General features: G+C 39.3%; 1 protein-coding gene across 1 annotated transcript in view; it reads left to right on the top strand.

The window, feature by feature from the left end:
* The first annotated feature begins 1572 nt into the window (after nucleotides 1-1572).
* The window catches only part of WIF1 (WNT inhibitory factor 1), a 96574-nt gene continuing 85480 nt past the window's right edge, over nucleotides 1573-12666 (top strand). The window contains exons 1-2 of the mRNA XM_082635915.1: nucleotides 1573-2084; nucleotides 2585-2724. Coding sequence (XP_082492041.1) covers nucleotides 1937-2084; nucleotides 2585-2724 — 288 coding nt within the window. The 5' untranslated portion in view covers nucleotides 1573-1936. The remainder of the gene's footprint in view (nucleotides 2085-2584; nucleotides 2725-12666) is intronic.

Raw genomic sequence — 12666 nt, 5'->3', positions numbered from 1 at the left:
TATGAATACATTACATAAATGAATATTCACTGAAATAAAAACTCATGAAATCTTTGAAAAGAGGTAAATGTTATTGTAAAGAAGAATGGCTGTGAAGCTTTGGATGCAAACAGACTTAATTATGATTTACTTATCAGTGGAGGTATAGTGGTTAAGAGAATAGGCTTTGAAACCAGAGTGCCTGGAAATTTGAACCCTGACTCTGCCTCTGACCCGGTAAGTAACCATAGTTACCACTGGGTAACCACAGTCAACTAATTTACTGGATCTTTTTGAGCCTTGTTTCCCCATCAGTAAAATGGGAATAATAATAGTACCTATTTAAAAGACTTGTGAGGTTTAAGTAAGCACTTTAAAGTACTTTTACAATTAAAACACAAAGTTCAAATCCATTGTAGATTTCGTCTAGTTCTTTTCAAAGATCAACAGTTGCACGGTTGAAAATATTTCATAATTGGAAATACACATATTCTGTTCTTTTTAGTAACTTCTCATGACCCAACGCTTAGTTGAATTCATGCACGTGTTCCGCTTCTCTTCCGTTGTTGCCGGTTTGCTCTCCCCTCTCGAGGTATCCACTTCTGCAAGGGACTGAGTGAAACAACACGCCCAGCCCCAGATGCTCAATCCTTGGGACATTTGTCCAGCATTCGGATGCCAAAAAATACAGAAGTAAACAACTCTTTTCTGAGTCTGAAATCTAAGTTAAAAAAATTAAAAAAAAAAAAAAAAAACCCTTTGCTTCCGTTTTCATTGCTCATCCAAGGGATTAGGCAGGGGGCAAAACAAATCCTCTCTGCTGGGGTCGAGTCAGTGTGGCTGGGCTGGAGCCCACTGCCAGCCAACTACTCTTCCCACAGGCAAGGCCAGATCCTTGGTGTTGCTCTAAAGCGCCTGCGATTTCAGTACCAGCGCGGCACGCCTCCAAATTTCTTAAAATACCGGCAACTATGAAGATATTCACAACTTCTGGGAGCCCTACCCCAGCAGGTCAGGTAAGCCTGGCATCCAGAGCTCAGGGAACTCTTCCAAGTGCTTCTGGTGAGCAGGGAGAAGAGCCTCCACAGCTGTTAAAAAGCAACCTCCATGGTGTCAGGCAAGTGAGGAATGAAACCCCACGCCCCCGCCAACCTGAGCGCCAGCCATCAGGGCACCCCTGGACGGTCGAGTCTCGGGTTTTAAATGGATGGGAATGCGCCGTGTCAGCCTAGCGCGGATGCGTGAGGATAGGGTTTGCAGAGGGAGGAATGGCCGTAGCGGAAAGGGAGAAGTGGAGGAATAAGCGCCTTCATTTAGCCCCGGAGTACAAATGGGAGTTATCATCACCTGCGCTCAGTCAAGCCCTGTGAAGTCAGTTCACCCCACTTCCCTCCATTCATGCCTCGTCTGGCCAGAGGCAGAAGCGAGGGACGTCCCAGAGGCGCCTTTGAGCGCCCTTCTCCGCATCTCCCTCCACCACGTGCGCCTTTCGTGCGTGCGCCCACGCGGCGAACAGCGGCGTGGACGCGGCCTCCGGGGTCCCGTGCCGCCCCACCCCCGCGCGTCTCCCCAGCGCCGCCCAGTGGCGTCCGACTGGGCCGAGTGCCTCCTCGTTCGCACCGCACTTGCGCCGGCCCTTCCCGCTCTTCCTCTCCTGCTGTATTTAACCCTCTGACTGTTGGCCTCGCTCGGCGGGCTGGCATCTCCTGCTTTGCCAGTCTTGCGTCTCTGCTCTCCCCTCTTCCTCCTCCTCCCCACCCACCCCTTGCCCCGCTCTCGCCGGTTCTTCCACTCCCTCCTCGCGGTCACCCGGGCTCACTCGCATCTGAGCCGGGAGGCTACACGCCCAGCTGACTACGCGGGAACGGCTCCGGTTGAGAGCTTAACGGCTGCAGGTTGGGTAGGTGCGGCAGGAGTTTCAGCTGCGAGAGCCACCAGCCAGGAGGTCCGGAGTAGTATGGCCCGGAGAAGCGTCTTCCCTGCCGCCGCGCTCCGATTCTGGAGCATCCTCCCGTGCCTGCTGGTGCTGCGGGCGGAGGTCGGGCAGCCGCCGGAGGAAAGCCTGTACCTGTGGATCGATGCTCACCAGGCGAGAGTGCTCATAGGTAAGGTTTCGCGCCTAACACGGGAGCTTCTGCTTCTTCCCCTGCCTGGGTCCTCACTCTCTGTCCAGCTTTTCCATTAAAGGAGGAGAGATGCATACATTTAGTATGTTTTCAAAGCTTAATTTCCAAGGAAGATTGGGCTCCCCGTTTTAATTAGCTATTTTCCATCTAAAAGCGTATAAACTTCTCTCTCAAGAAACCTAAGCTGATCTAGTGTTCTGATCATGCTGTTGCTAGTTTCTACAATCCTACGTTTTTAGGTGGACCCAGCATTTGCTAGCACCAGTTAACTCCACGTCCACTCCTTTTCCCTGAAAGCATGCGTCTTTGGCATCATTCTTATCACCCACAGGACTATCAGTTGGTACGGAGGCAGGTGCCTTGTGAAAAGAAATGACCCATTACTGATTCTTTGGCGTTCTTTTTGCGTGCAAGTTCTTATTTATATGCTTTTAAGTCCAGCTAGTTTGATAGTTTTATTTGTTTTTTTTTTAAACCAGGATTTGAAGAAGATATCTTGATTGTTTCAGAGGGGAAAATGGCCCCTTTTACACATGATTTCAGAAGAGCACAACAGAGAATGCCAGCCATTCCTGTCAATATCCATTCCATGAATTTCACTTGGCAAGCTGAAGGGCAGGTGAGTTATGTTAACCAGAAAGGTTGAAGAAAATTACCCTTTAATATTTACAGCACCTGATGGCAGGTGGAAATAATACTATATAGTGTGTAGTCAGCTACATGTTTTACAGTTTTTAAGAGTGATTTCTCATCTGATCTCCAAAGCATATGAAGAGTTAACTCCCATTTATTTAAACATGTCACATAAATTAAAGATTCCCAAAAGAAAGGGGTAGGCAAAGTGCCTAAGATCACTATTTTTGATAAGTCTCAATATCTCAGGCTGCTGGAAATATAATGACCTCAAATACCAACATTACTTTTTTTTCTGTGTTCACTGACATTGAAATTTAACATAATATTTAAGACTTTTTTCTGTAGTATATACCAACCACCTGTGACATTGTTTACACTTTACAACAAATTTTAAAGTCGATAAGTATTTTTGACATTGTGCCTTTGAAAAAAGTTGGTATGTTGAGTGTTATTCACTGGAATGATGTGAACACTATATATTTCTGGCAAGAATTCACAGACTCAAAAAGTGTCATATAAGAATGTAACATATTGCAAGCTACTGTTTTTTAAAATACTTTCATATGGAAAAAGAAAACTACACTATATTTTTATGAAGTGTTCCTTTTATTTCTTAGCACATTAGCATCTTTTGTATGTAACCTTTTGTAGAGGTTCAGTATTACATAAATGACCTCTAATTTGGGAAAGAAAGGGAGAATAAACATTATGTGAGTTTAGTTTCTTTTGTGCAGTTGGAGAATTTACTCTAGAGGACAAATGGTAAGTAATAAATTCTTTTGCTTGTTAGTTGGTAAAATGTGTCTACTTATGAAAATCATTGTAATTATAATTAAAGTCACATTTTCAGGTCTTTTTATTCTAAAACTGTTTAAATGGATAGCTTCATAAAGAATGTGATCCAGAAAACACTATAAAAAGTAGCTATTTTGAATTGAGACACCACTAGCGTTCCCTCTAATTACCTGTTGTAGTATGGGCGTGACCATTTTAGCTGCCTTTTTTCCTTCACGTCTGTTCTCTCATTTTTCCTTTCTAAAACAGATCAAATCTAGACCCTTCAATGCTTCCATTGTCGTAAAGGAATAGATGTTTTGGATCCACCAAAGTTCTTAACAGGAAGGTCATCTATTCTTTAAATACATTTTAAAATTTAATTTTATTTATTTATTTATTTATTTAAGGCTGTGTTGGGTCTTCGTTTCTGTGTGAGGGCTTTCTCTAGTTGTGGCAAGCGGGGGCCACTCTTCATCGCGGTGCGCGGGCCTCTCACTGTTGCAGCCTCTCTTGTTGCAGAGCACAGGCTCCAGACGCGCAGGCTCAGTAGTTGTGGCACACGGGCCTAGTTGCTCCGTGGCATGTGGGATCTTCCCAGACCAGGGCCCGAACCCATGTCCCCTGCATTGGCAGGCAGACTGTCAACCACTGCGCCACCAGGGAAGCCCCCTCATCTATTCTAATACCCCCATTCTGCAGATAAGTTCATTGAGGCTCCTACTGCTCTATAGGGAGAGTATTCCTCCTTTTTTTTTTTTTCCTACAGTTTCCTCTTCATAGATACTTTATGGACAACTAATTTTGAAATATTATGAAATCAGTAATAAATCAGTGAATGACCTTTTATTATCTCCTTTTCTTTTTCACCTGAATCTATTGTGTTTGACCACTTGTCAGCTGGGATCAATATTTTTAAAAAGAACATTTTCTTTACTTCTAAAGAAAATGGATTTGTAAGAACCATTAGAAGGTAGTTTGACTTGTACCCCTCCCTAGCTGAAAGGGTTCAGTAACTGCACTTGAAATAGAAAATGTCAATAGCTCTGATTGATTGATTGATTGATCAATTTATTTATTTTTCCTCTGAGTTTGTCTTCTGAAGAATGGAATTTGAAGCAAAGGCTTAAGTTCCATGCTGTTTCCCCTTTGCAAATGTTGGCATATTGTTGAGTACAAAATGGATTGCATATCAAACAATCTCAGGACTATTTCTTGTAGGGGATTAGAGAAGATGGTAGAACTGGCATGGAGGTGAAGCTTCTGGAATCTTTCCCTGTCTTGTTTAGGTGTTGATTACCCATGTGGATTATGCAGGCCAATATTAGCACCTCAGTTATCTTACTGTCTATGTCCAGTCTGCTCCAGATAGGTTACCACAGGTAACTGTGTGAAATCTGGTATGTTTTTTTTGGAGCAGTGTGGCGTACTGGGAAGGGGGAAAGGATCTACACACTGCCAAACAGGAAGATGTTTTAAAATATTATTTAAATTTGAATAATGCCAATAAAGTTCTATAATTACAGCACCATAATTTTTGAAATGCATGGAAATTTTGAATATGGGAAAAATGACTTCAATGTCAATTAAGTATTTTGAAAGGCATTTTTGGCTAAAGCCAAACCACATCAAAATATCTACATGGAAAATGAAAAGTTCATTCCATTATCTAGTTATTTCATTCAAAAGAATATCAAACATTTAGGGATTTCAACACAAGCAAAATACGTAGCTGATTAATGAAATTTTAAACTTAATATTTAAGTGTTTTGGAAACGTGGGAAAAGTTAAAATAACTTTAGGATTAAGATCTAGCAGAGGCAGTAGGTGTTACCTACTTCCAATAAAGTATTGTCCAGTAACCCAAGGGGTTCTTGGAGCCATTTAAAATAACTTTCATGTTCTACTTCAAACAAATGCAAATAAAAAGTACAGTGAGAATCATTTCCTTACATCACATTGGTCAAGTTTTTTAAAAGTGTTTTTAGTATGTGGAGAATTATTCATACTTATTTGTAGCTGATGCGTATGTTAGCCTTTCTGCAGGGCAATTTGACTTTGATGGCAAAAGGCTTGACATAGATCCTTTGACTAGGAAATTTTACTTCCAGAGATTCCTCTTAAGGAAATAATCATGGATATGAATAAAGTTTTTGGTGCAAGCCTGTTCCTGGTCATGCTATTTATAAAAGTTAAAAACGGCAGAATCTAGAGGTCCGTGATAGTGGCAAGAAGCATTAATAAGAATATTCTAGACATCTACTCAATGCTATGGAAGGATGTTCATGACAAATTAAGTCAGTCGTCTATAACAGTATATTCTGTTTGGTTCCATTACAAAATATGTGGGGAGACATAGGAAAACATGTCTGATAAAGGTCTAATCCTCCAAGGTGTTCACATTAGTTATACCTACATGTATTATGTTTTGGTTTTTCCACAGTGAATGTGTATTGGTTTGTAATTTTAAAAATTATTTTACATTAAACATGTGTAAAAAGTTGTACTTTAGAGTTTAAAATTGTATGATGTTCTGTATTGTAAATAGTTTATTTCATTTATTATCCAGTATCATTTATCCACTACATCTCACTCCAAAATGGTAAAAGAATTTGATTTCATGGCCGATTGTAACCTATGTAGCCCAAATTTGCTAATGTTTACCTTATTCTTACCTACCAGTTTCTTATGAGATCTTCAAAAATCTGCTTTGCAAAGCTTTCCTGCCTGAAATCTGATTCCCTGGCCTCTTCCTCTTGCTGTAATCCTCATTTTCCATGGAAAACCCTGTCTCCTCTTTATCTCCCAAAATCTGCTTTGCAAAGCTTTCCTGCCTGAAATCTGATTCCTTGGCCTCTTCCTCTCCCTATAATCCTCATTTTCCATGGAAAACCCTGTCTCCACTTTATCTGCAATTTACAAATATTCATTTTCTGACATGTGCCTTCTCAAGGCTTTTTTTTTTTTTTTTTTTTTTTTGGCTGCACTGGGTCTTCAATGTGGCGTGTGGATTCTTTGTTGTGGCATGCAGGCTTCTCTAGGTGTGGCGCATCTCAAGCCTTTTAGATTAGAGAAGAATTTCTACTTACAGAGGCTGAGGCTTAAAGGATTTTTGGTAATTAAAGTGAAAATATTCTTTATTACTGTACATAACTTATAATAGTTGATATTTTTCAATGAGGCATTCCTTATTCTAGTTTTCCCCTAAATTTGAGACAAACAAGGACCTACTGTATAGCACAGGGAACTATATTCAATATCTTGTAATAACCTATAATGGAAAAGAATCTGAAAAAGAATCTATATATCTGAACCACTTTGCTGTACACCTAAAACTAACACTATATTTTTTTTAAGTGTGCACTACAGTATTTTATTTTTTTAAACAGCTTTCTTGGAGTATAATTACTTTACAATGGTGTGTTAATTTCTGCTTTATAACAAAGTGAATCAGCTATACATATACATACATCCCCATATCTCCTCCCTCTTGCGTCTCCCTCCCACCCTCCCTATCCCACCCCTCTAGGGGGTCACAAAGCACTGAGCTGATCTCCCTGTGCTATGTGGCTGCTTCCCACTAGCTATCTATTTTACATTTGGTAGTGTATATATGTCCATGCAACTCTCTCACTTCATCCCAGCTTACGCTTCCCCCTCCCCGTGTCCTCAAGTCCATTCTCTATGTCTGCATCTTTATTCCTGTCCTGCCCCAGTTTCCTAAGAACCATTTTTTTAAAGATTCCATATATATGTGTTAGCATATGGTATTTGTTTTTCTCTTTCAGACTTACCTCACTATGTATGACAGACCCTAGGTCCATCCACCTCACTACAAATAACTCAGTTTCGTTTCTTTTTATAGCTGAGTAATATTCCATTGTATATATGTGCCACATCTTCTTTATCCATTCCTCTGTTGATGGACAGTTAGGTTGCTTCCATGTCCTGGCTATTGTAAACAGAGCTGCAACGAACATTGTGGTACATGACTCTTTTGGAATTATGGTTTTCTCAGGGTAAAGGCCCAGTAGTGGGATTGCTGGGTCGTATGGTAGTTCTATTTTTAGTTTTTAAGGAATCTCCATATTGTTCTCCATACTGGCTGTATCAATTGACATTCCCACCAACAGGGCAAGAGGGTTCCCTTTTCTCCACACCCAATCCAGCATTTATTGTTTGTAGATTTTTTGATGATGGCCATTCTGACTGGTGTGAGGTGATACCTCATTGTAGTTTTGATTGGCATTTCTCTAATGATTAGTGATGTTGAGCATCCTTTCATGTGTTTGTTGGCAATCTGTATATCTTCTTTGCAGAAATGTCTATTTAGGTCTTCTGCCCATTTTTGGATTGGGTTGTTGGTTTTTTTGATATTGAGCTGCATGAGCTGCTTATAAATTTTGGAGATTAATCCTTTGTCAGTTGCTTCATTTGCAAATATTTTCTCCCATTCTGAAGGTTGCTTTTCATCTCGTTTATGGTTTCCTTTGCTGTGCAAAAGCTTTTAAGTTACATTAGGTCCCATTTGTTTATTTTTGTTTTTATTTCCATTACTCTAGGAGGTGGGTCAAAAAGGATCTTGCTGTGATTTATGTCATAGTGTTCTGCCTGCGTTTTCCTCTAAGAGTTTTGAAGTGTCTGGCCTTATATTTAGGTCTTTAATGCATTTTGAGTTTATTTTCGTGTATGGTGTTAGGGAGTGTTCTAATTTCATTCTTTTACATGCAGCTATCCAGTTTTCCCAGCACCACTTATTGAAGAGGCTGTCTTTTCCATTGTATATTCTTGCCTCCTTTATCAAAGATAAGGTGACCATATGTGCATGGGTTTATCTCTGGCCTTTCTATCCTGTTCCGTTGACCTATATTTCTGTTTTTGTGCCAGTACCATACCGTCTTGATTACTGTAGATTTGTAGTATACTATGAAGTCTGGGATCCTGATTCCTTCAGCTCTGTTTTTCTTTCTCAAGGTTGCTTTGCTATTCAGGGTCTTCTGTGTTTGCATACAAATTGTGCAATTTTTTGTTCTAGTTCTGTGAAAAATGCCATTGCTAGTTTGATAGGGATTGCATTGAATCTGTAGATTGCTTTGGGTAGTATAGTCATTTTCACAATGTTGATTCTTCCAATCTAAGAACATGGTATATCTCTTCATCTGTTTGTATCATATTTAATTTCTATCATCAGTGTCTTATAGTTTTCTGCATACAGGTCTTTTGTCTCCTTAGGTAGGTTTATTCCTAGATATTTTATTCTTTTTGTTGCAGTGGTAAATGGGAGTGTTTCCTTAATTTCTCTTTCAGATTTTTAATCATTAGTGTATAGGAATGCAAGAGATTTCTGTGCATTAATTTTGTATCCTGCTGCTTTACCATATTCACTGATTAGCTCTAGTAGTTTTCTGGTAGCATCTTTAGGATTCTCTATGTATAGTATCATGTCATCTGCAAACAGTGAAAGGTTTACTTCTTCTTTTCTGATTTGGATTCCTTTTATTTCCTTTTCTTCTCTGATTGCTGTGACTAAAACTTCCAAAACTTTGTTGAATAGTAGTGGTGAGAATGGGCAACCTTGTCTTGTTCCTGATCTTAGTGGAAATGGTTTCATTTTTTTCACCATTAAGAACAATGTTGGCTGTGGGTTTGTCATATATGGCCTTTATTATGTTGAGGTAAGTTCCCTCTATGCCTACTTTCTGGAGCATTTTTATCATAAATGGGTATTAAATTTTGTTGAAAGCTTTTTCTGCATCTGTTGAGATGATCATATTGTTTTTATCCATGTTTGTTAATATGGTGTATCACATTGATTGATTTGCATATGTTGAAGAATCCTTGCATTCCTGGGATAAACCCCACTTGATCATGGTTTATGATCCTTGTAATGTGCTGTTGGATTCTGGTTGTGAGTATTTTGTTGAGAATTTTTGCATCTCTGTTCATCAGTGATATTGCCCTGTAGTGTTCTTTCTTTGTGACATCTTTCTTTGGTTTTGGTATCAGGATGATGGTGGCCTCATAGAATGAGTTTGGGAGTGTTCCTCCCTCTGCTCTATTTTGGAAGTTTGAGAAAGACAGGTGTTAGCTCTTCTCTAAGTGTTTGATAGAATTTGCCTGTGAAGCTATCTGGTCCTGGGCTTTTGTTTGTTGGAAGATTTTTAATCACAGTCTCAATTTCAGTGCTTGTGATTGGTCTGTTTATATTTTCTGTTTCTTCCTGGTTCAGTCTCAGAAGGTTGTGCTTTTCTAAGAATTTGTTCACTTCTTCCAGGTTGTCCATTTTATTGGCATAGAGTTGCTTGTAGTAATCTCTCATGACCCTTTGTATTTCTGCAGTGTCAGTTGTTACTTCTCCTTTTTCATTTCTAGTTCTATTGATTTGAGTCTTCTCCCTTTTTTTCTTGGTGAGTGTGGCTAATGGTTTATCAATTTTGTTTATCTTCTCAAAGAACCAGCTTTTAGTGTTACTGATCTTTGCTATCGTTTCCTTCATTTCTTTTTCATTTATTTCTGATTTGATCTTTATGATTTCTTTCCTTCTGCTAACTTTGGGGTTTTTTTTGTTGTTGTTCTTCTTCTTTCTCTAATTGCTTTAGGTGTAACATTAGGTTGTTTATTTGAGATGTTTCTTGTTTCTTGAGGTAAGACTCTATTGCTATAAACTTCCCTCTTACAACTGCTTTTGCTGGATCCCATAGGTTTTGGGTCATCGTGTTCTCATTGTCATTGTTTCTAGGTATTTTTTTGATTTCCTCAGTGACCTCTTGGTTATTTAGTAGTGTATTGTTTAGCCTCCATGTGTTTGAACTTTTTACAGATTTTTTCCTGTAATTGATGTCTAGTCTCAGGGTGTTGTGGTCAGAAAAGATATTTGATACAATTTCAATTTTCTTAAATATACCAAGGCTTGATTTGTGACCCAAGATATGATCTATCTTGGAGAATGTTGCATGAGCGCTTGAGAAGAAAGTGTATTATGTTGTTTTGGGATGGAATGTCCTATAAATATCAATTAAGTCCATCTTGTTTAATGTATCATTTAAAGCTTGTGTTTCCTTATTTATTTTCAATTTGGATGATCTGTCCATTGGTGAAAGTGGGGTGTTAAAGTCCCCTACTATGATTGTGTTACTGTCGATTACCCCTTTTATGGCTGTTAGCATTTGCTTTATGTATTGAGGTGCTCCTATGTTGGGTGCGTAAATATTTACAGTTGTTATATCTTCTTGGATTGATCCCTTGATCATTATGTAGTGTCCTTCTTTGTCTCTTGTAATAGTCTTTATTTTAAAGTCTCTTTTGTCTGATATGGGAATTGCTATTCCAGCATTTTTTTGATTTCCATTTGCATGGAATATCTTTTTCCATCCCCTCACTTTCAGTCTGTATGTGTCCCTAGGTCTGAAGTGGGTCTCTTGCAGACATCATGTATACGGGCCTTGTTTTTGTATCCATTCAGGCAGTCTATGTCTTTTGTTGGAGCATTTAATCCATTTACATTTAAGGTAATTATCGATATATATATTCCTATTACCATTTTCTTAATTGTTTTGGGTTCATTATTGTACGTCTTTTCCTTCTCTTGTGTTTCTTGCCTAGAGAAGATCCTTTAGCATTTGTTGTAAAGCTGGTTTAGTGGTGCTGAACTCTCTCAGCTTTTGCTTGTCTGTAGAGGTTTAATTTCTCCATCAATTCTGAATGAGATCCTTGCTGGGTAGTGTAATCTTGGTTGTAGGTTTTTCCCTTTCATCACTTTAAATATGTTCTGCCACTCCCTTCTGGCTTGCAGAGTTTCTGCCAAAAGATCAGCTGGTAACCTTATGGGGGATTCCCTTGTATGTTATTTGTTGTTTATCCCTTGCTGCTTTTAATATTTTTAATTTGTGTTTAATTTTTGATAGTTTGATTAACGTGTCTTGGCCAGGTTCTCCTTGGATTTATCCTGTATGGGACTCTCTGTGCTTCCTGGACTTGATTAACTATTTCCTTTCCCATATTAGGAAAGATTTCAACTATAAGCTCTTCAAATATTTCCTCAGTCCCTTTCTTTTTCTCTTCTTCTTCTGGGATCCCTACAATTTGAATGTTGGTGCGTTTAATGTTGTCCCAGAGGTCTCTGAGACTGTCCTCAATTCTTTTTATTCTTTTTTCTTTATTCTGCTCTGTGGTAGTTATTTGCACTATTTTATCTTCCAGGTCACTTATCCGTTCTTCTGCCTCAGTTATTCTGCTATTGATTCCTTCTAGAGAATTTTTAATTTCATGTATTGTGTTGTTCATCATTGTTTGCTCTTTAGTTCTTCTAGGTCCTTGTTACATGTTTCTTGTATTTTCTCCATTCTATTTCCAAGATTTTGGATCATCTTTACTATCATTACTCTGAATTCTTTTTCAGGTAGACTGCCTATTTCCTCTTCATTTGTTAGGTGTGGTGCGTTTTTGCCTTGTTCTTTCATCTGCTGTGTGTTTCTCTGTCTTCTCATTTTGCTTAACTTACTGTGTTTGGGGTCTCCTTTTCGCCGGCTGCAGGTTCGTAGTTCCCGTTTTTTTTGGTGTCTGCCCCCAGTGGATTATGTTGGTTCAGTGGGTTGTGTAGGCTTCCTGGTGGAGGGGACTGGTGCCTGTGTTCTGGTGGATGGGGCTGGATCTTGTCTTTCTGGTGGGCAGGACCGCATCTGGTGGTGTGTTTTGGGGTGGCTGTGACCTTATTATGATTTTAGCCAGCCTCTCTGCTAATGGGTAGGGTTCTGTTCCTGTCTTGCTAGTTGTTTGGCATAGATTGTCCAGCACTGTAGCTTGCTGGTCATTGATTGGAGCTGGGTCTTGGTGTTGAGATGGAGATCTCTGGGAGATTTTTGCTGTTTGATATTACGTGGAGCTGGGAGGTCTCTTGTGGACCTGTGTCCTGAACTCGGCTCTCCCACCTCAGGGGCACAGGCCTGACACCCAGCCAGAGCACCAAGACCCAGTCAGCCACATGGCTCAGAAGAAAAGGGAGAAAAAAAGAAAGAAAGAAAATAAATAAAATAAAGTTATTAAAATTAAAAATTATTAAAAATAAAAATAATTAAAAAGTAATTTAAAAAAAGAAAGAAAGAAGAGAGCAATCAAACGAACAAAAAATCCACCAATGATAAGAAGTGCTGAA

The sequence above is a fragment of the Mesoplodon mirus genome (genome assembly GCF_964341445.2).
Source record: "Mesoplodon mirus genome assembly, chromosome: 11".
Taxonomy (NCBI): Eukaryota; Metazoa; Chordata; class Mammalia; order Artiodactyla; family Ziphiidae; genus Mesoplodon; species Mesoplodon mirus.
This window is presented reverse-complemented; position numbering and strand designations above follow the sequence as displayed.